This window comes from Gopherus evgoodei, chromosome 16 (assembly GCF_007399415.2).
Source record: "Gopherus evgoodei ecotype Sinaloan lineage chromosome 16, rGopEvg1_v1.p, whole genome shotgun sequence".
Lineage (NCBI taxonomy): Eukaryota > Metazoa > Chordata > Testudines > Testudinidae > Gopherus > Gopherus evgoodei.
The window spans coordinates 1,372,513-1,391,859 of record NC_044337.1 but is presented as its reverse complement, the minus strand read 5'-3'; the positions used below and the strand labels follow the sequence as shown (position 1 = coordinate 1,391,859).

The window sequence follows — 19,347 nt, the reverse complement described above, 5'->3', positions numbered from 1 at the left end:
TGACTCCGCTTCCACCTCTCACCCTAGTGGAGTTCCAGAGTCGACAGGGAGTGTGTTCGGGGATCAATGTATCACATCTAGATGAGACACGATACATCGATCCCCGACAGATTGATCACTACCCATTAGGTAGTGTAGACATACCTTTAGAGCAGAGCTTTTAGAAAAACGTCCAGTCTTGATTTTAAACTTGCCTGTGACAGAGAATACCCCTGAACCCTTAGTAAATTGTTCCAAAGGGCAATTACTTTCCCTGTTAAATATTAACACCTTATTTCCAGTTTGAATTTGTCTAGCTTCAACTTAGCCCTTGAAGCATGTTCTACCTTTCTCTTCATCCTCATCCTGGTGAACCTCAATTGGACGTAGTCTCCTTGTAGAGCGAGCGCTGCACGGATTGATCTTCAGGTAGGTCATTAAGATGGTCTGGCAGGAAGTTCAGTCAATGTTCATCATTGGCAATTTTTTCACTTCTATTCTGTAACCCAACTATAAATGGATAGTGAAGAGACATTATCTCCTTTGTACCCTGTCATCATAGACACAATTGATAGGAGGCAGAAACAAGCATGGACCTGTTTCCCAATTAAAGTTTTGTTATCTTTCATTAGTCAGAGCTACAGTTATCAGCAACCTGCCAGTACTGCATAAATTAAGCAAACAATAAATGCACCACTGTGTGTGTGAGCATGTGAATATCATTCATTGTCCATTCTTTCTATGCTTAACAAGTAGGCTTTTCATCATTCAACAGACACAGGCATGGTACTATACAAAACAGCTACAGTCCAGTAAGGACATAGTAAAGTGTCTTTACAAAAGGAACCCTTTGAAACTCTAACTCCATTTCAAAAACACTGCAAAATTTTTATTCTAAAAAGGTAAATCTCTGGACACAGGAAATGAGCAGCTCCACTGATACCTGCTCTTTGGAAAGTTAATCTGTTCAACTGCAAGAGAATCAGAGTTCAGCATGAATATTCATGTAGAGAAAGTTTCAATCCCAAGTTCGTTAACAGTGAGACTGGGCTAAAGGCATCATTTCCAAACCTGAGTGCAGAAAAGTTGGACATCTAAATGAGCACCCTGATTTTCAGTGTTGCTGAGAGCAGTGGAGCTGCAGGCGGCTCAGGACCCCTGGAAACAAGAACACTAACCTGAGGTACTAAAGTTTACGAATGTGGCCTACCTGTTGCTATAGGAATGATTTCCTCCAATAAAGGCTCTACGTTCACAAGTGCAAAGTGTCAAAGGGTGCAGCTGGTGAAGTGTCATTTAAAATGAACACACAAAGTGAGTTAACCCCAAAACAACTCACAACTACAAGAGTCTCGGCAGATACTCTAACAATTTTCACCAGAGCCGAGACACTGATGGCTGTGGCTAGTCCTGGAGTCTAAACCTCTGAATGGTTATGGGGTTCAGTCAGTGGACAGTCAGCACCACCTGTTGTGAGCTATTTCTCAGAAGTACCATTAACATGTTGCTTGGATGACCCACTCACAGCACTGGTAGCTGAACCTACCACAACCTGAGCTCCCACAGCTCCTGTTCAGAAGGGTCCACATGAAGAATTTACTAGCTTTATTCTCTAGTCAACTGGAGCTGTTGACAACAGCAAACATGAGGCAAAAAGAAAGAGCATCCAGGTGAAACTTTGTGGAGAATATGAGAAATGTCTGCATTATTTTAATGAAAAATATAGATAACCTAATTTTCACAATCATTTTTGCATTGTGACCTAGTAGGACTGAAGGGGTTAATTTTTTCTCTGGGACAGGAGCATAATAGCCGGGAATTGGTCATGTAGGTCTCGGAGTTGGGAAGAATGAGCCAAGAACTGCGCACACATGAACAGGAAGACCTTGGAGATGCAATGGAAGACCAATGACTGGCCAATAACTTTTAACAACTGGCAGCCAGGAGCAGTGGCACAGGAGCCAGCAAACAGCGCTGAACTCAGAGGAGTTTGGGTTGGAATCTGTTGGAGAAGAAGGCAGGCAAGACCATTAGGGGCAGCGAGTGAGCTCTTGGGAGTGTGTGTGTTTGAGTTTAGTTTGCAACGTCTGGTAGGGAGCAGTGGGTTGTGAGAAGCAGGTGCTTTGATCACAGCTGAAACTTGACTGGAAACAAGGCTTCCTAGGCAGCAGGTTTATGAAGAGAGCCAGCCAGCCAGCCAGCAGTAAGGAGCAGCAACAAAGGACTAGCAAACAGAGCTGAAAACAGGGGAGCTTGAGAGGGAGTTTGGGGGAGGATGTGTGTGGTTTTCTTGTTCTGACAGAAGTTTAGGAGAGAATGCACATGAAATTGCAAGCCAATAGCAAGGATTTTTAATGAATCTGTAAACTCAGGGGTCGTACCTTATGACTGGAGAATTGCTAATATAGTTCCTATTTTCAAGAAAGGGAAAAGAAGTGATTCGGGAAACTACAGGCCTGTTAGTTAAAAGACAGGGGTGAACAGTAAATGGAACAAAATACAACATCGTTGTACAAAAGGTAGATCATGCCAGACCAACCTGATCTCCTCCTTTGAGAAGAAAACTGATCTTTTAGACAAAGGATATGCAGTAGATCTAATCTACCTGGATTTCAGTAAGGCATTTGATACAGTTTCACTTGGGAAATTGTTAGTTAAAAAGGAGAAGATGGGGATTAATATGAGAATTGAAAGGTGGATATGGAACTGGTAAAAGGGAAGACTACAGTGGATCATACCAAAAGGTGAACTGTTAGGCTGGAGGGAGGTTACTAATGGAATTTCTCAGGGATTGGTCTTTGGCCCAACCTTATTTCACATTTTTATTAATGGTCTTGACACAAAAAGTGGGAGTGTGCTAATAAAATTTGCAGATGATACAAGTTGGGAGGTATTGCCAATATGGATGAGAACTGGACAACTTTGAAAATTGGAGTAATAGAAATGGGAGGAAATTTAATATTGCAAAGTGAAAGGTCATGCACTTAGGAACTAACAACAAGAATGTTTGCTATAAACTGGGGACTTACAGTTCGTAGACACAGGCGGAGGGGAAACACCTGAGTGTATTAGTTTATCACAGGATGACTATGAGCCACCAATGTGATGTGGCTGTAAAAAAGGCTAATGCAGTCCTAGGATGCATGAGGTGAGGTATTTCCAGTAGAGACAGGGAAGTATTAGTACCATTATACAAGGCACTGGTGAGACCTCATCTGGAATACTGTGTGCAGTTCTGGTCTCTGATGTTTAAGCAAGATGATTTCAAAACTGGAACAGGTGCAGAGAAGGGCTACTTGGATGATCTGAGGAATGGAAAACCTACCTTGCGAGAGGGGACTCAAAGAGCTTTGCTTGTTTAGCCTCACCAAAAGATAGCTAAAGGGAGACATGATTGCTTTTTATAAATACATCAGAGGGATAAATACAGATAGAGAAAGGAGTTATTTAAGATAAACACTAATGTGGACAGAAGAAAAATGGATATAAAATGGCCATTTGAAGGACATAAATTCACATTGCGTAGAGGTGGGGGGAGGGATAGCTCAGTGGTTTGAGCATAGGCCTGCTAAACCCAGGGTTGTGAGGTCAATCCTTGAGGAGACCACATAAGAATCTGGGGCAAAAATCAGTACTTGGTCCTGCTAGTGAAGGCAGGGGGCTGGACTCAATGACCCTTTCACAGTCATCTTCCAGTTCTAGGGGATACGTATATCTCCTATTAATTATAGGAGTTTATTACACACAGCACTGGCAGAGTGTTACCTTGCTTATTACGCTCAGAGACACTGTCAATCAATTGATTACAATGGAATATATGGATTTTTCATGGGCAGGGGAAAGTGACAGCATAGGCAGTTTCACACCCCAGGATAGGTCTAGGAGCAAGACAAGATAGCACATTAGCCAATGGTTAATAGGTTACATAATGTCTCCGCCCATGGTCTCAAGTTAGCAAGTTAATATTTAATTAATACTTTGATAAAATGTTATTAGTATAAAATATATATGTTTGAATTCTGATTTGGGGTTCATAGGTATGGAGTAGCTTTTCTGATTGTCCAGCAGATACATTCCTAGAGGTTGAAACAAAGAAACAGTGAGAGTATATGGCAATAAATATTGTCTCCTTTGTGTTTTAAGGCAGGCACTGATCCCTAGGAAAGGGAGATGGGAGGATGCCATATCTTATACTGACATGTGCCAACCTTTTATAAACTCAAGGTTGGATATGTGAGAACAACATCTCCCTACAAAAGAAACTAACAACCGAAACAGGGCTTCTTTGTTTAATCTGCAACTCCGAATAAGACACAATTATATAGTTTTTAGCTCCAATACCTGGCAATTTGCTGACTAGGCTTATTTTGGCAAAGCAAGGTTATCTTTTGTTTATTTTGCTTCTTTTAGCTAATCACTACTTGCTAGGCCTCTAGTCCCTTGACCATACTCTGGACTTTGGGTCTGGAAAAGAGCTGGCACAATCCATATACCAGGTTGTTATATAAAATGCACATGGACTTTAACTCTTCACCATTAACAAGTTTAGGCTTAGAATCACAGAATAGAATCATATAATATTAGAGTTTGGAGAGACCTCAGGAAGTCATCTAGTCCAATCCCCAGCCCAAAGCAGGGCCAACCCCAGCGAAATCATCCCAGCCAGGGCTTTGTCAAGCTGGGCCTTAAAAAGCTCTAAGGATGGAGGTTCCACCACCTCCCTAGGTAACTCATTCCAGTGCTTCATCACCCTCCTAGTGAAATAGTTTTTCCTAATATCCAACCTAGACCTCCCCCACTGCAACTTGAGACCATTGCTCCTTGTTCTGTCATCTGCCACCACTGAGAACAGCCTAGCTCCATCCTCTTTGGAAGCCCCCTTCAGGTAGCTGAAGGCTGCTATCAAATCCCCCTCACTCTTCTCTTCTGCAGACTAAACAAGCCCAGTTCCCTCAGCCTCTCCTCAAATACATGTGCCCCAGCCCCCTAATTATTTTCGTTGCCCTCCGCTGGACTTTCTCCAATTTGTCCACATCCCTTCAGTAGTGGGGGGACCAAAACTGGACACAATACTCCAGATGAGGCCTCACCAATGTCGAATAGATGGGAATGATCATGTCCCTCAGTCTGCTGGTAATGCCCCTACTTATATAGCCCAATGTGCCGTTGGACTTCTTGGCAACAAGGAAACACTGCTGACTCATAGGCAACTTCTTGTCCACTGTAATCCCCAGGTCCTTTTCTGCAGAACTGATACTTAGCCAGTCGATCCCGAGCCAGTAGCAGTGCATGGGATTCTTCCTTCCTAAGTGCAGGACTCTGCACTTGTCCTTGCTGAACCTCATCAGATTTCTTTTGACCCAATCCTTCAATTTGTCTACGTCACTCTGGACCCTATCCCTACCCTCCAGCGTATCTACCTCTCCTCCCAGCTTAGTATCATTTGCAAACTTGCTGAGGGCGCAATTCATCCCATCAGCCAGATCATTAATAAAGATGTTGAATAAAACCAGCCCCAGGACCGACCCATGGGGCACTCCGCTTGATACTGGCTGCCAGCTAGACATCCAGCCATTGATCACTATCCACTGATGGCTAATGCCTAGCATTAGAAGGTATGCAACTCCTTGAGAGAAGGTACAAAGCTCAAAGGCAACTTGCCCTCTGGATCTGTAACAATCCTGGATGCTGCCCCAACTTCCTAGATGTTGCAGGGCCCTGCGTGGGTGAATGACCACGTGTACTGGATCTGTGCAGCTATCCACATCTCCCGTAGCCTTCTGGTAAGTGACAACAGCAAGCATTGATTTCTCTGCTGCAATTTTATTTTAAAATACATAAATAAAAAGGATTCCAGCTGCGGTTATAAACTGAGGGTGTCTTCAAAAGTACAAGTGTCACCTTGGGAGGTTCTGATCTCAGCAGAAGTGACTTAAGAGCTTTGGGCTATTGGTGTATTCCCAAAAATCTTCAGCATTCAAACAGCTTCCACTGGGGTCATGACAGAGAGTACCATGCTGGGAATGGAACCTGGAATGCTTCATTTTACATGGCTGCAGCTTTTGTGGAGCTCCTGAAAAGTTGGGCAAGTTTTGCATGCTGGCAATGAGGCCTTTAAAATGAACTCTTATAGACTCAACATAACCTGCCTGGTATTTTATCACACCCTACAAAGCAGTTACTGATCAGTGACAGAATCTTGTAACCCACTGACAACCACGTACAGGCATTTCATTTCAGCAGTTACCACTTTGTTTCACAAGGTAGCTGCAGCTATGTAGCTACTCTCTAACTGCCTGGCAAATAGCAACTAAATGCACCATCATTACATGCTCCTGCAGATGGCTTGATTATACAGTATCTGAAGCAAATGAATAACATTCAGAGTAATTAACTTGTAGCATTTAGATTTCCCATTAAGTCTTCAAGAGAAATGCAGACAGAGACCCTTTATCCTACTATCACAGCAATACTCCCACTTACACGGTTGCAAAATAAGTACAGAGCTGAGTTAACAACATGGCTGCCTGGCTCCTGTGACAAACACCCCTGCATTCTAATGCTCATGTATTTACTCTTTGCAGCAGTGGCAGTGCCCAAACTTTCCAGGGATGTTTTCTTTTTTTTGAGCCTTCTGGGCCAGAACAGCAAACAGAACCCATGGTGGCAGACAGTCAAAGCAGCATCTGAACACACTTCTAACCACAGACAACTCCCAGCACACCCCTTCATCATACAAACCCCAGAGAGATCAATGACTCACAACCCACAATGGCATCTGGAAAAAGGAGCAAAGTCATTGCAAATTTCCATGGCATGAGTTCTCACTGGCCATGGAGATGTGGCAATTCTTGTGCTTCATTATGGTGGGTCTGCTCTAAGGACAGTTAAATAGCCCCTCCATCCTGATCTGAGAGGTTTGAGAAACTGCAACATCTCAACCAGGCAATCTCTTTATAAAAAGGGCGCTTGGCAGTGAAACTACAGTTATGTGATCAAATGAAAGACAAGTCCTGATGGCTCCCCTAGTGATTAGCTGGGCTCCCCTGTGCTGCTGGGTCGGCTCTCCTGTTTGGGGATGGTGATGCGTTTTCTTATCTGTACATCTTCATCCTGAAGGACGAAACAAACATACTCATCAGCAGGAGATATCTGATCTGAAATGATTTACCAGACTGTTCCAGATAAAGAGAGACACTCCTCTCTCTCCTTCCTCCCCAGAAGCCTTCTGTATATCAGACTTCAGTCTCAGAAGGATTAGCTTGGCTGATGAAGATTTTAAATACAACCAGGAACATGGATCTACGACACAGCCCTCGCACTCTGCTGCTATCCCACTCGGAAACACTGAAGCCACCTCACGTCCTTCCCTGTGTATCTTATTTGTGTAGGTTCTCAAACCTGTTCACATGCTCCCATCCAAGAACTGTTCTTTCCAAATATTAGCCAGCATTTGTAGCTCTTTCAAACTGGCCAGGACTCTCCCCGTAAGAGAGAGAGAGCAGTGATGCAGATTTGCTGCAGAGTTTTTCATTAGCTAAGTGGAGCTGTGTGATCCCATTTATGCTTTGGTCCAAGATGGGAGGTCAGAAAAACTTCATGGTTGACAAAATTAGAGATTTATAACTATTTAAATGCCAGTATGTGAACTCTGGCCCTGAGACATGCATTCTTCCGGCTATGTGTATAGGAAGGGACAAAGCTTATGTCAACACCCTGCTAAATTATGGACCCTTTAAAGGATGCTGACAAGTTTCAGCCACACAAAAGCTCCTGTTTCTGACTTGGTTCCTTCCAACCATCTTCCCTAAAGACTGAAAGGTTTGGCTTTGCAGGGCTGTAGATTACATGTAACCTAAAATATCAGATAGCTTGGACAGGCTGCTCTGTGAGCAGCTGCTGTACACAGTATGCCTGAGAGGGATGGAACATGGCTTAGGAATGCAGTCAGTACCTGCCCTGCACTACAGACCATCTGATTTTCTTCTACCAGATTCCTTTCAGCACAAGTCTTACAGGCTGCTTCTCTCAATTGCCCCTTCTCACACCTTCCCACGAGATTGTGACCCCACCATCTAACCTAGATAAGGCTCTATATCTGCAGGAATACATTTGGCTTTGACATCTTGTTAGACTAAAGGCCAGCAAAAAGACACACAGAGCTAGTCTAGAGCACAGTTCTTACGGAGTCAGAATCCTCTTCCACCTGGCTGCTTAGGAAATTAGCGTAATCGTCCGTCTGGTTGTCTAGAATTTCTTCTTCATACTCAGTCTGATAGTCAGATTCATCTGAATAGGAGGAAAAAGAGAATCATTGGTTTTAGTTGGCACCAATAATGGACAGAGGGCATTGCAGGAGGATTACAATATTTGCTAACCACATCCGGAGCTACAAAGCACTCAGCTAGGAAGGAGAGTCAGGTTTGGCCAACTAATGGCAACTCAATGAACTAGTTTTTTTTCCCTGGGGACCACAAATCAAGCTGTCATTTTAGAAGTATCAGTTCTCTAGCCAGCCTGGTTGCAGAGATAACCTTCAAAAACTGGATGTAAACTGATGTATCAATGTCTGCTAGTAACTTCACTAAAATTGCGTGGTTAAAGAGGTGTGAAATGTCCCATTCATCTCAATGGGGCCTTCACTTTCAATCTAATGATAATATAAAATGTTGACATATTAACACCATTGATCACTGCACACAAATATTATCACCACTGATTAATACACACAAATAGTAATACCACTAATTCATGCAAACATGAAAGAAAAAGGACAATCTTGTTCAGCAGATCTGCACAATCTACTTTTGGCATCATGCCATGGATTGAGTGCGGAAGAGCCCCACTGCTTATATATTCTCCAGTGTGACTGTTAGGATCTGGGAAGATCTGTATCTGGGGAGGTCAGAGCAAAGCAAGGTACAATGAAAGGCGCTGTCCATGTTCAGTTGCAGAGCTGCCTCTGTCAACACCAGTCCTTGCAATGCCAGTGCTGCTCGCAGGACAAAGCCTTGGGACCTCTCTGTCCCTCTTTTACAATGTTGAAAATCAAGCCTGTATTCCTATTCCTTGTTTGTTGTTTCTTAGCCCTGATCTACACTACGAGTTTAGGTCAAATTTAGCAGCATTAGATCGATTTAACCCTGCACCCATCCACATGACAAAGCCATTTTTGTTGACTTAAAGGGCTCTTAAAATTGATTTCTGTAATCCTCCCTGACGAGCGGATTAGTGCTGAAATCGACATCACCGGGTCGAATTTGGGGTAGTGTGGACGCAACTCGATGGTATTGGCCTCCGGGAGCTATCTCAGAGTGCTCCACTGTGACCGCTCTGGACAGCACTCTCAACTCAGATGAACTAGCCAGGTACATAGCAAAAGCCCCAGGAACTTTTGAGTTTCATTTCCTGTTTGGCCAGCACGGTGAGCTCATCAGCACAGGTGACCATGCAGTCCCAGAATCGCAAAAAAGCTCCAGCATGGACCGAATGTGAGGTACTGGATCTGATCGCTGTTTGGGGAGATGAATCCATGCTATCAGAACTCAGTTCCAAAAGATGAAATGCCAAAATATCTGAAAAAAATCTCCAAGGGCATGAAGGACAGAGGCTACAACAGGGACCCGCAGCAGTGCTACATGAAAATTAAGGATCTCAGGCAAGCCTATCAAAAAACCAAAGAGGCAAACGGCTGCTCTGGGTCAGAGCCCCAGACATGCCGCTTCTATGATGAGCTGCATGCAATTCTAGGGGGGGGCCCCTACCACTACCCCACCCCTGTCTGTGGACACCTGCAAAGGGGGAGTCTCATGCAACAGGGATGAAGATTTTGGGGATGGGAAAGATGAGGAGGTGGAGGAGGGTGAGGATAGCGCACAGCATGCAAGTGGAGAAACCATTCTCCCTGACAGCCAGGAACTGTTAATCACCTTTGAGCTAATACCCTCCCAACCTTCCCAAGGTGGGCTCATGGACCATGAAGCCGGAGAAGGCACATCTGGTGAGTGTACCTTTGTAAATATAATGCATGGTTTAAAAGCCAGCATGTTTAATGATTAATTTGCCCTGAAGACTTGGGATGCATTCACGGCCAGTATAGCCTCTTCTTTTAAATGACCAACCCAATGGGTGCTTGGTATGGGAAAGGAGGGTGCTGCTGTTTGAAATCATTGTCACATGTTCTGAAGGTTAAAGAAGCCGAATGACTGTGGCTTACTATGGCCATCTGAAAGTTGAATTCTGTTGCCTCGCCCTGCGTCTGTGATTTCTCACACCAAACTGGCAGGCCCTCAATATAAGAGGCAAAATGCAACCTTGTACTGAAAGCATCTGTACTATGTAATGTTAACAGCTTGGTTCACCATGAAAGAATCTATCCATTGTTCTCTAAAATGTGTCTTTTTAAATAGTACTCTCCCTTTTTTCCCTCCCACAGCTGCAAATGTTTCAACGCTCTCCATATCATCTCCGTCCTAGATGCTAGCGCAGATAAGAAGGCGAAAAAAACCGCACTCACAATGAAATGTTCTCTGAGCTCATGCAGTCCTCCCGCACTGAAACAGCTCAGCAGAATGCGTGGAGGCAAACAATGTCAGAGTCCAGGAAAGCAGAAAATGAATGCGAGCACAGGAGGAACGAGCGAGATGAGATATGGTGGGAGCAAGATGAGAGGTGGCGGCAGCACGATGGAAGGAGGCAGGATGCAATGCTGAGGCTACTGGGGGATCAAACTGATATGCTCTGGTGTCTGGTGGAACTGCAGGAAAGGGAGCAGGAGCACAGATTGCCACTGCAGTTCCTGTGTAACTGCCTGCCCTCTTCCTCAAGTTCCATTGTCTCCTCACCCAGACGCCCAAGAACATGGGGGTGGGAGCCATCTGGGCCCCCAGCCACTCCACCCCAGAGGACTGCCCAAGCAACAGAAGGCTGGCATTCAATAAGTTTTGAAGTGCAGTGTGACCTTGTCCTTCCCTCCCCGCCCCGTCCCAGGCTACCTTGGCAGTTATCCCCCTATTTGTGTGATCAAGTAATGAAGAATACATGATTTTGAAACAATAATGACTTTCAGGTATCTGAGGGGTAACCGTGTTAGTCTGGATCTGTAAAAGCAGCAAAGAATCCTGTGGCACCTTATAGACTAACAGACGTTTTGGAGCATGAGCTTTCATGGGTGAATACCCACTTCTTCACATGCATAATGACTTTATTGCCCTTGTAAGCGGTGATCGAAGGGAGGAGGAGGTTGGCTTACAGGGAAGTAGAGTGAACCAAGGGGGCAGGTTTGCATCAAGAGAAACAAACAGAATTGTCACACCGTAGCCTGGCCAGTCATGAAACTGGTTTTCAAAGCTTCTCTGATGCGCAGCACACACTGCTGTGCTCTTCTAATTGCCTGGTGTCTGGCTGCACGTAATCAGTGGCCAGGCGATTTGCCTCAACCCCCCACCCCGACATAAATGTCTCCCCGTTACTCTCACAGATATTGTGGAGCACACAGCAATAACAATTGGCATACTGGTTTTGCTGATGTCTGAGTCAGTAAACTGCGCTAGCGTGCTTTTAAACGTCCAAATGCACATTCTACCACCATTCTGCACTTGCTCAGCCTATAGTTGAACAGCTCCTTCCTACTGTCCAGGTGCCTGTGTCTGGCTTCATCAGCCATGGCATTAAGGGGTAGGTTGAGTCCCCAAGGATAACGACAGGCATTTCAACATCCCCAACAGTTATTTTCTGGTCTGGGAAGTAAGTCCCTTCCTGCAGCTGTTCAAACAGACCAGAGTTCCTGAAGATGCAAGCATCATGTACCTTTCCCGGCCAAAAAAAAAAAAAAAAAAAAAAGGATAGAGAATAAGACTGAAAATATATTATTGCTCTTATATAAATCCATGGTACACCCACATCTTGAATACTGTATACAGATGTGGTCTCCTCACCTCAAAAAAGATATTCTAGCACTAGAAACGGTTCACAAAAGGGCAACTAAAATGATTAGGGGTTTGGAGAGGGTCCCATATGAGGAAAGATTAAAGAGGCTAGGCCTCTTCAGCTTGGAAAAGAGGAGACTAGGGGGATATGATAGAAGTATATAAAATCATGAGTGATGTGGAGAAAGTGGATAAGGAAAAGTTATTTACTTATTCCCATAATACAAGAACTAGGGGTCACCAAATGAAATTAATAGGCAGTAGGTTTAAAACAAATAAAAGGAAGTTCTTCTTCACACAGTGCAGTCAACTTGTGGAACTCCTTACCCGAGGAGGTTGTGAAGACTAGGACTATAACAGGATTTAAAAGAGAACTGGATAAATTCATGGTGTTTAAGTCCATAAATGGCTATTAGCCAGGATAGGTAAGGAATGGTGTCCCTAGCCTCTGTTTCTCAGAGGATGGAGATGGATGGCAGGAGAGAGATCATTTGATCATTGCCTGTCAGCTTCACTCCTTCTGGGGCACCTGGCATTGGCCACTGTCGGTAGACAGATACTGGGCTGGATGGACCTTTGGTCTGACCTGGTACGGCCGTTCTTATGTTCTTATTCCATGTTGATGTCGGTGAAACATCCCTTGTGATCCACCAGTGCTCGCGGCACCATTGAAAAGTACCCCATGCAGTTTATGTACTGGGTGCCAAGGTGGTTCAGTCCCAAGACAGAGATATGCATTCTGTCTATTGCCCCACCACAGTTAGGGAATCTCGTTGCAGCAAAGCTATCCACTATGACCTGCACATTTCCCAGAGTCACTACGCCTGATAGCAGCAGTTCAGTGATTGTGTTGGCTACTTGCAGCACTGCAGCCCTCACAGTAGATTTACCCACTCCAAATTGATTCCTGATTGACTGGTAGATGTCTGGCATTACAAGCTTCCAGAGGGCTATCGCCACTTGTTTCTCAACTGTGAGGGCTGCTCTCATCTTGGTATTCTTGCACTTCAGACCAGGGGAAAGCAAGTCACAAAGTTCTATGGAAGTGCTCTTACGCATGCAAAAGTTTTGCAGCCACTGGGAATCGTCCCAGACCTGCAACACTATGCGGTCCCACCAGTCTGTGTTTGTTTCCCGGGCCCAGAATCGGTGTTCCATGGCATGAATCTACCCCATTACCACCATGATGTCCAAATTGCCAGGTCCCGTGCTTTGAGAGAAGTCTGTGTCCATGTCCTCATCCCTATCGTGATCGCACTGTCATCACCTCCTTGCCTGCTTTTGCAGGCTCTGGTTCTGCACATACTGCAGGATAATGTGCGAGGTGTTTACAATGCTCACAACAGCAGCGGTGAGCTGAGCGGGCTCCATGCTTGCCATGGTATGGCATCTGCAGGAGAGCAGAGTTGCAGTGGAAGCGGTGGATGACGACGGATGCCACGAGAACAGATATTTATACCGAACGACGAGAGGACCTGCGAGGTGGATTCATGGCACCAGGAGAGCAGAGTTGCAGTGGAAGCGGTGGATGACTGAGCTCATTTACTTTATTGAAATCATCATTTACTCAATTGAGACTGAGCTCATTTACAACAGCAGGCGAGCAGAGTTGCAGCAGAAATGGTGGAGGACGATGGTTTGCAGACCTACTGCACCGTCTCTGCCAGCAGCACCCAGGACACAACAGCAGCAGTGATGGTGAGCTGAGCTGAGTGGTATGGCGTCTGCACAGAAAAAAGGCGCGAAACGATTGTCTGCCATTGCTTTCACGGCGGGAGGGGAGACTGACCACATGTACCAAAACCACCCGAAACAAAGTTTTTGCCCCATCAGGCATTGGGAGCTTAACCCAGAATTCCAATGGGTGGCGGAGACTGCAGGAACTGTGAGAGTTACCCACAGTGCACCACTCCGTGAGACGATGCTAGCCACGTTATTGAGGATGCACTCCGCTGACCTACTGCTGATAGTGGGGACATACACGATCGTTTGGGGGTTGGACTAGATGACCTCTTGAGGTCCCTTCCAACCCTGATAGTCTATGATTCTATGACTGTATAAAATTGCTTTCTAAAGATCGACTTCTATAAATTAGACCTAATTTCCTAGTGTAGACATACCCTTAGCCAGCCTCTGATCTTCCCATCACCACCAGCTTACAGAAATTTCCTCTTAAAAGGGCCTTTGTCAAAGGGTTTTTGAAAGTTGAAATAAATAAATTATATTCACTATTTTGTTGATGTACTAGGGAGGTGTGATATTCCCCTATTAAACCGATACTGACTTGTTCTGATCATATCACAATTATCTGGGTGTTTTATCTTTCTATTTTAATGTTGTTTCAACCCATGCTCCTGGTTTTGCAGTATGACTCACTGTTCTGACATTATCAGGATAATTCCTAGCGCCAGTTAGAGAGTTAGGTAAGACATTAGCTACCGTCTGGAATCACAGCCACTGAATGATTGCATATTTATGTCACCAGTTCAGTCCCTTTTATCTTAAACTTTTGCAGAACTCTTGGACATACCATCTGGTCCTGTGGACTTGATGATCCTTAATTTATCAGTTTGTTCCAGAAACTTCCATTTGAAGTGCTTAGTTTACCTCAAGTATCTGAGGGGTAGCTGTGTTAGTCTGGATCTGTAAAAGCAGCAGAGAGTCCTGTGGCACCTTATAGACTAACAGACGTATTGGAGCATGAGCTTTCATGGGTGAATACCCACTTCGTCGGATGCATGTCAGCGGGGTAGCTGTGTTAGTCTGGATCTGTAACAGATGCATGTCATGCATCCGACGAAGTGGGTTTTCACCGATGAAAGCTCATGCTCCAAAACGTCTGTTTGTCTATAAGGTGCCATAGGACTCTTTGCTGCTTTTAGTTTACCTCTTTTATTACCTGAAGAGCACAGGCATGGAGTGTCTCCCCAATATCTTCAGTGGTGAAGACTGATGCAAAGAAATTGTTTTGCTTCTCTGCAAAGTGCACAAAATATTGAACCACTCCCGTATTTGATTTTTGTCTTTGGCTATTTGCTCTTTCCTTTTAGCCTCCTAATTTCGACTTTGTATTTCATCCACCAGAGTTTATGCTCCTTTCTCTTGGCGTCTGTAGAGTGGGAGTGCCTTTTTCTGAGGGATTCCCTGTTTAGCTTGAATAAACTCTTGAAGTTAAATCACGGAACCATTTACATCACACTCCCCTCCACCTCGGCTTTCCTGCTTCCTTTCTTCTTTAGAGGTATGTGTGCCTTTTGGTATTCTGTTACGGATTGCTTAAGCAGCCTCCACACTGAGTCTAAAAATTTTAATTTCCTCACTTTTGTGTACAGGTCTGTTTGATCAGCTACAGATGGGGAAACTGAGGCCCAGCGGGACCAGTGGCACAACAGTCCCCCTACAAACCCTAGTGCCATTCCCATGTTCTAAGTGCTAGACAATACTCCAGCCTAGAAACAGGATAATGTTAGAAGATTTAATAATTTTCAAATAACCTTCAGATATGTCACAAGATAGACAACAAGGGACTGTTATAGACTCATTCATGCTGCCCCATGTCAATTCACCCATTGTATTTAAGAACTCAGATACTTTCAGCATATTGATCAGAAGGGCTCCAGTGAACTCCCTGAACCTGCATTACTGTACACATCCATCATAGCTACTGTCTAGCTCCTACCTTGTAAATCAGTAGTGAAACCACATGCAGCTCTACTCTCTAGACTGTGGCAGTTTCTGAAGCCACGGCAACTGAAATGCTCTGACTGCCAACCAGCACGGGTAATAAACCAGCAAAGCAACGGCATCCTCATCACATGGGTTTGAGCTACTCCTGCTCTCATACCCAACCTTTTCCCTCAAAAATCAAACAAGATGCATATGCAGCAAAATTAAACAAATCTCAACTGCTCACGTTGGTTATGTTTGCATTGATCCACCTTGCACAGAGTTTATTAAAACACCCTGCTTTAGACTGGTTCCTTCTGCAGTGCTTGCAAGGCATCTGCCAATAGTCACAACTAAACTCAACAAGCAATCACTTTTAACTGAGCCATCACCAGAGGCGGCTCTAGGCATTTCGCTGCCCCAAGCACGGCAGGCAGGCTGCGTTCGGCAGCTTGCCTACGGGAGGTCGGCTGGTCCCGCGGCTTTGGCAGACCTCCCACAGCCGTGCCTGCGGGAGGTCCAGAAGCCACGGGACCAGCAGACCTCCCGCAGGCAAGCTGCCAAAGGCAGCCTTCCTGCCGCCCCCGCGGCTTGCCACCCCAAGCACGCGCTTGGCGTGCTGGGGTCTGGAGCCACCTCTGGCCTTCACACGTCTCAGCAAAGTAATGATGCCAATGAGCTATTCTACTCTTGTCCACCGGCACCCCAGCCTTCTGTTTACTGCTTCTTGCCTGGACACATCACAGCTAAGAGGAAGCAGAGGGCTCTACCCACAAGGCCAGCTGGGACTCAGGAGAGCTGGGTTCTATTTCCAGCTCTTCCCCTGCCTCCCCTTGTGACCTTGGACAAGTCACTGGGTCTCTCTGTGGCTCAATTCCCCATCTGTAAAATCCTGCTCCACTTCACAGGATGGTTCAGCGGATAAACAAATTCCTGTCCTTTAAGTGCACAAACAGCTCACTGATGGGGGCCGTACATGGTAATCAGACAGATCCATCATGGCTACATATACAGTGCAAGCAGAGACCTGGGTTTCTGTTTGTGTCACTAGATCACCACTCCTGCTTTTGGGGGATTGGGAAAATAATCATCCTTTTGTGATGTCTGAAACGTTGGTGGGTTTGCAGTGAGTGGGCAGGGAGATGGAGCAGATGTGCCAGTAGCAGTTAAACCAGCTTCACCCAGGCGCTTCACAGCTACAAAGTTATCTGTGTAGATACCAAGTATGGGGCATGTGCTGCGAGATGGACAAACATCTTCAAAACATGGGAGTTGCTGGATCCTCCTAACTGACCCCTACAACCCTAACCTAACTCTCCACATTTTAAATCAATTGGCCCCCATTCCCATGGGGAGCTGTCAGGGCAGACATCTCAGTGTCCCCAGCGCTGGCCTGTCTGTGTAATCCTGCTTCCTATTAGCAACCGAGGTAACCTCAGATTATCTTGGGTTTAAAAGAGCCGTGACATTTAGCTTGTCTGTTTATTAAGTTTCCACGAGGTTTGCATTTCTGCCCTAATTCCCACTCCCTCCTGTGATGGTGCCAGTGCACCGCCATCATAATTGAGACTTCGTTAGGCTCTAGGGCCTCAGCCTTGTAATAAGCATTGGGCAAACTGAGCCCTGAGCCCATGCGGAGCCTTACTGATTTCAATGGGGATCTAACTCCAGTATCAGTAATGTCAAACTGAACCCTCTCACAGGAGGTGCAGGTTTAAGTGAAATGTACACAATTAATGATTTACTTGAAATCTTTCTAAAGAGCAGATGAGCAACAGCTTCTATTCAGCTGCTGTGAGTGACCACATAACTCAAAGGTTTAGCCTGGTGTCTATTTATAAGCAAAGGCCAATTTTGCCCAAATAGAAATGCTAAAGCCTGTAAGGATGGCATACTCATTGCTATGCAGCAGTGTAAGAGTAATCCCACCTGTGAACCCAACAGTCATGGCAAACACAGACACCACTGGACTGTGTATCAAAGGGCCATACAGGAGTCACATGATTAAGAAGAAGAAAAGTCTTTTTCAGCCTGGTTCCGAGGAACAGGTCTTGTACTTAAAATGAATTAGCTGATTACTTAAGTATTGCTCACGTTGGAACAGTCGATAGCATCTGCTGCATTCTGCAGATGACAGTACATTCTGTTCTTTAGCATTTTATTCTAACATAATGGCTATAACAAGCTGGCAGAAAATGGATTAAAAACGCTTGGCCATTACTTTTTCCAGTAGTGGTTTAGAGAGTAATTTATAGCTTTAAATAAATATAATGGCTATGATTAAAAAGGAGACCCTTGATATAAACTAGGTGAGGAAATGGTGGAAATAAACTCACTGCATCTGTAGTTTACCACAGATGATAGTATTTTCAGAGGTTTACAACTTTATTGTTAAAACTTACTTTGAGCTAAAAGTGAACAAACAGCCTGAGATGGCTCTCTAAACAAATGTTTCCAACAGCAGTGGGGTCACTAATATTATTGCATATTTGTATTGAAAGAACGCTCAGAGACTATAAGCAGGAACAGAGCCCACTGTCGGAGGTGCGTTACCCACTTCCAATCACCTTGGTTCAGAAAGACGCAAAATAAAACAAATGGCAATAGCCACTGCTGCAGACTGGAATGCGTTCACATGCAGTAGGCTATTCTGATGTGGTAATCCCCCAAGGTTTTCATTATTCAGTAGTTCTACAGGACTCAGCAACAATGCTCTTGAGAACAAACAGGAAGGTGTGGCCCCTGCCTCAAAGAGTGAACAACCCAAATACTACACATAGCAACACGTGAGTATCACAGAGAAGCAGGAGAGGTGGGGAAAGACAAGGACGATGGTGAAAAGATCACATGGTTGTTCTGGGAGGCACAGGCTCATTCTTGCTAATTCTGTGTGGGTTTTGTTTCTCTTTTATAACTTCATTTTTGCAGGTGATACAGCTGATGTGAAGGTATAAGGTTCTGTGGATTAGATTGTTTGTGTGCCAATAACTCTCCAAGCTTTGACGTCCATCATGGAATCAGGCAGTCTGCCACAATCCTATGTGGATGGTACTTTTTAGATATTTATATTGAATTATTGTTTAAAATAGCCAGATCCTGAGGCTGCTGCATATGCACAATAATTACTTTTCCTAAGGGTTTTTAGAATGTCTTTAGTGCAGTAAAAAGATTACACACCATTTTATTGCTTAAATACTGCTAGAGTCAATGATGCAGCTACAGTAATATTGTGTGTCCCCGACAATATACATTGACATGATGGATAGCAATGTCCTTTTAAGCTGTCTTCTGTACCAGTGATCTACAGTGGAGAAGAGCGGTTCTTTTCTATATGTCCAGTGCTATTATGAAGAAAATAAACATACAAAACTGTGTTAAAGGTGCAATAAGACATCAAGGGCAAACAAAGTTAGAACTGAGCTGTGCTATTTTTCACTTGCTCTGTTACAGCTTGGATTAAAGCACACTGGGTCTCCCAATGTCTCCTGTATTGACCTTTGGCCCTTTTAACATCCGAGCCCTGCTGAGCTAGTTATAGGTGAAACAGAAGCCTTAAGAGCACACAAGTGAGGAAAATTAAGATTGAAGTCAGACTCATTAACGTCAATTTAAAGTGTGCACGTGTGAATCCCTGAACACAGCAGCCTGGCAGCTGCATTTTCCTTCTCAGGGCTCTGTTCTCCCTGCACCACATGAGTAACTACCTCAGTGGCTACTTAGCATGGCACTGATAGCAGAACAGCTCTCTTAGGTCAAAATTTGTCAAACCTACTTT

General features: G+C 44.7%; 1 protein-coding gene across 10 annotated transcripts in view; it reads right to left on the bottom strand.

The window, feature by feature from the left end:
• Positions 1-5,786: 5,786 nt before the first annotated feature.
• PNPLA7 (patatin like phospholipase domain containing 7) overlaps positions 5,787-19,347 on the bottom strand; it is a 387,559-nt gene continuing 373,998 nt past the window's right edge. For 9 of the 10 annotated variants that reach the window (XM_030535369.1, XM_030535370.1, XM_030535368.1 and 6 more), the window contains 2 exons: positions 8,165-8,268; positions 5,787-7,092 (listed from right to left, as the gene is read on the bottom strand). In XM_030535369.1, the coding sequence (XP_030391229.1) occupies positions 7,012-7,092; positions 8,165-8,268 (185 nt within the window). In that variant the 3' untranslated portion in view covers positions 5,787-7,011. Of the gene's footprint in view, positions 7,093-8,164; positions 8,269-18,018; positions 18,914-19,347 lie in introns of those variants that run through there. The other variant, XM_030535376.1, reaches the window with a different exon arrangement.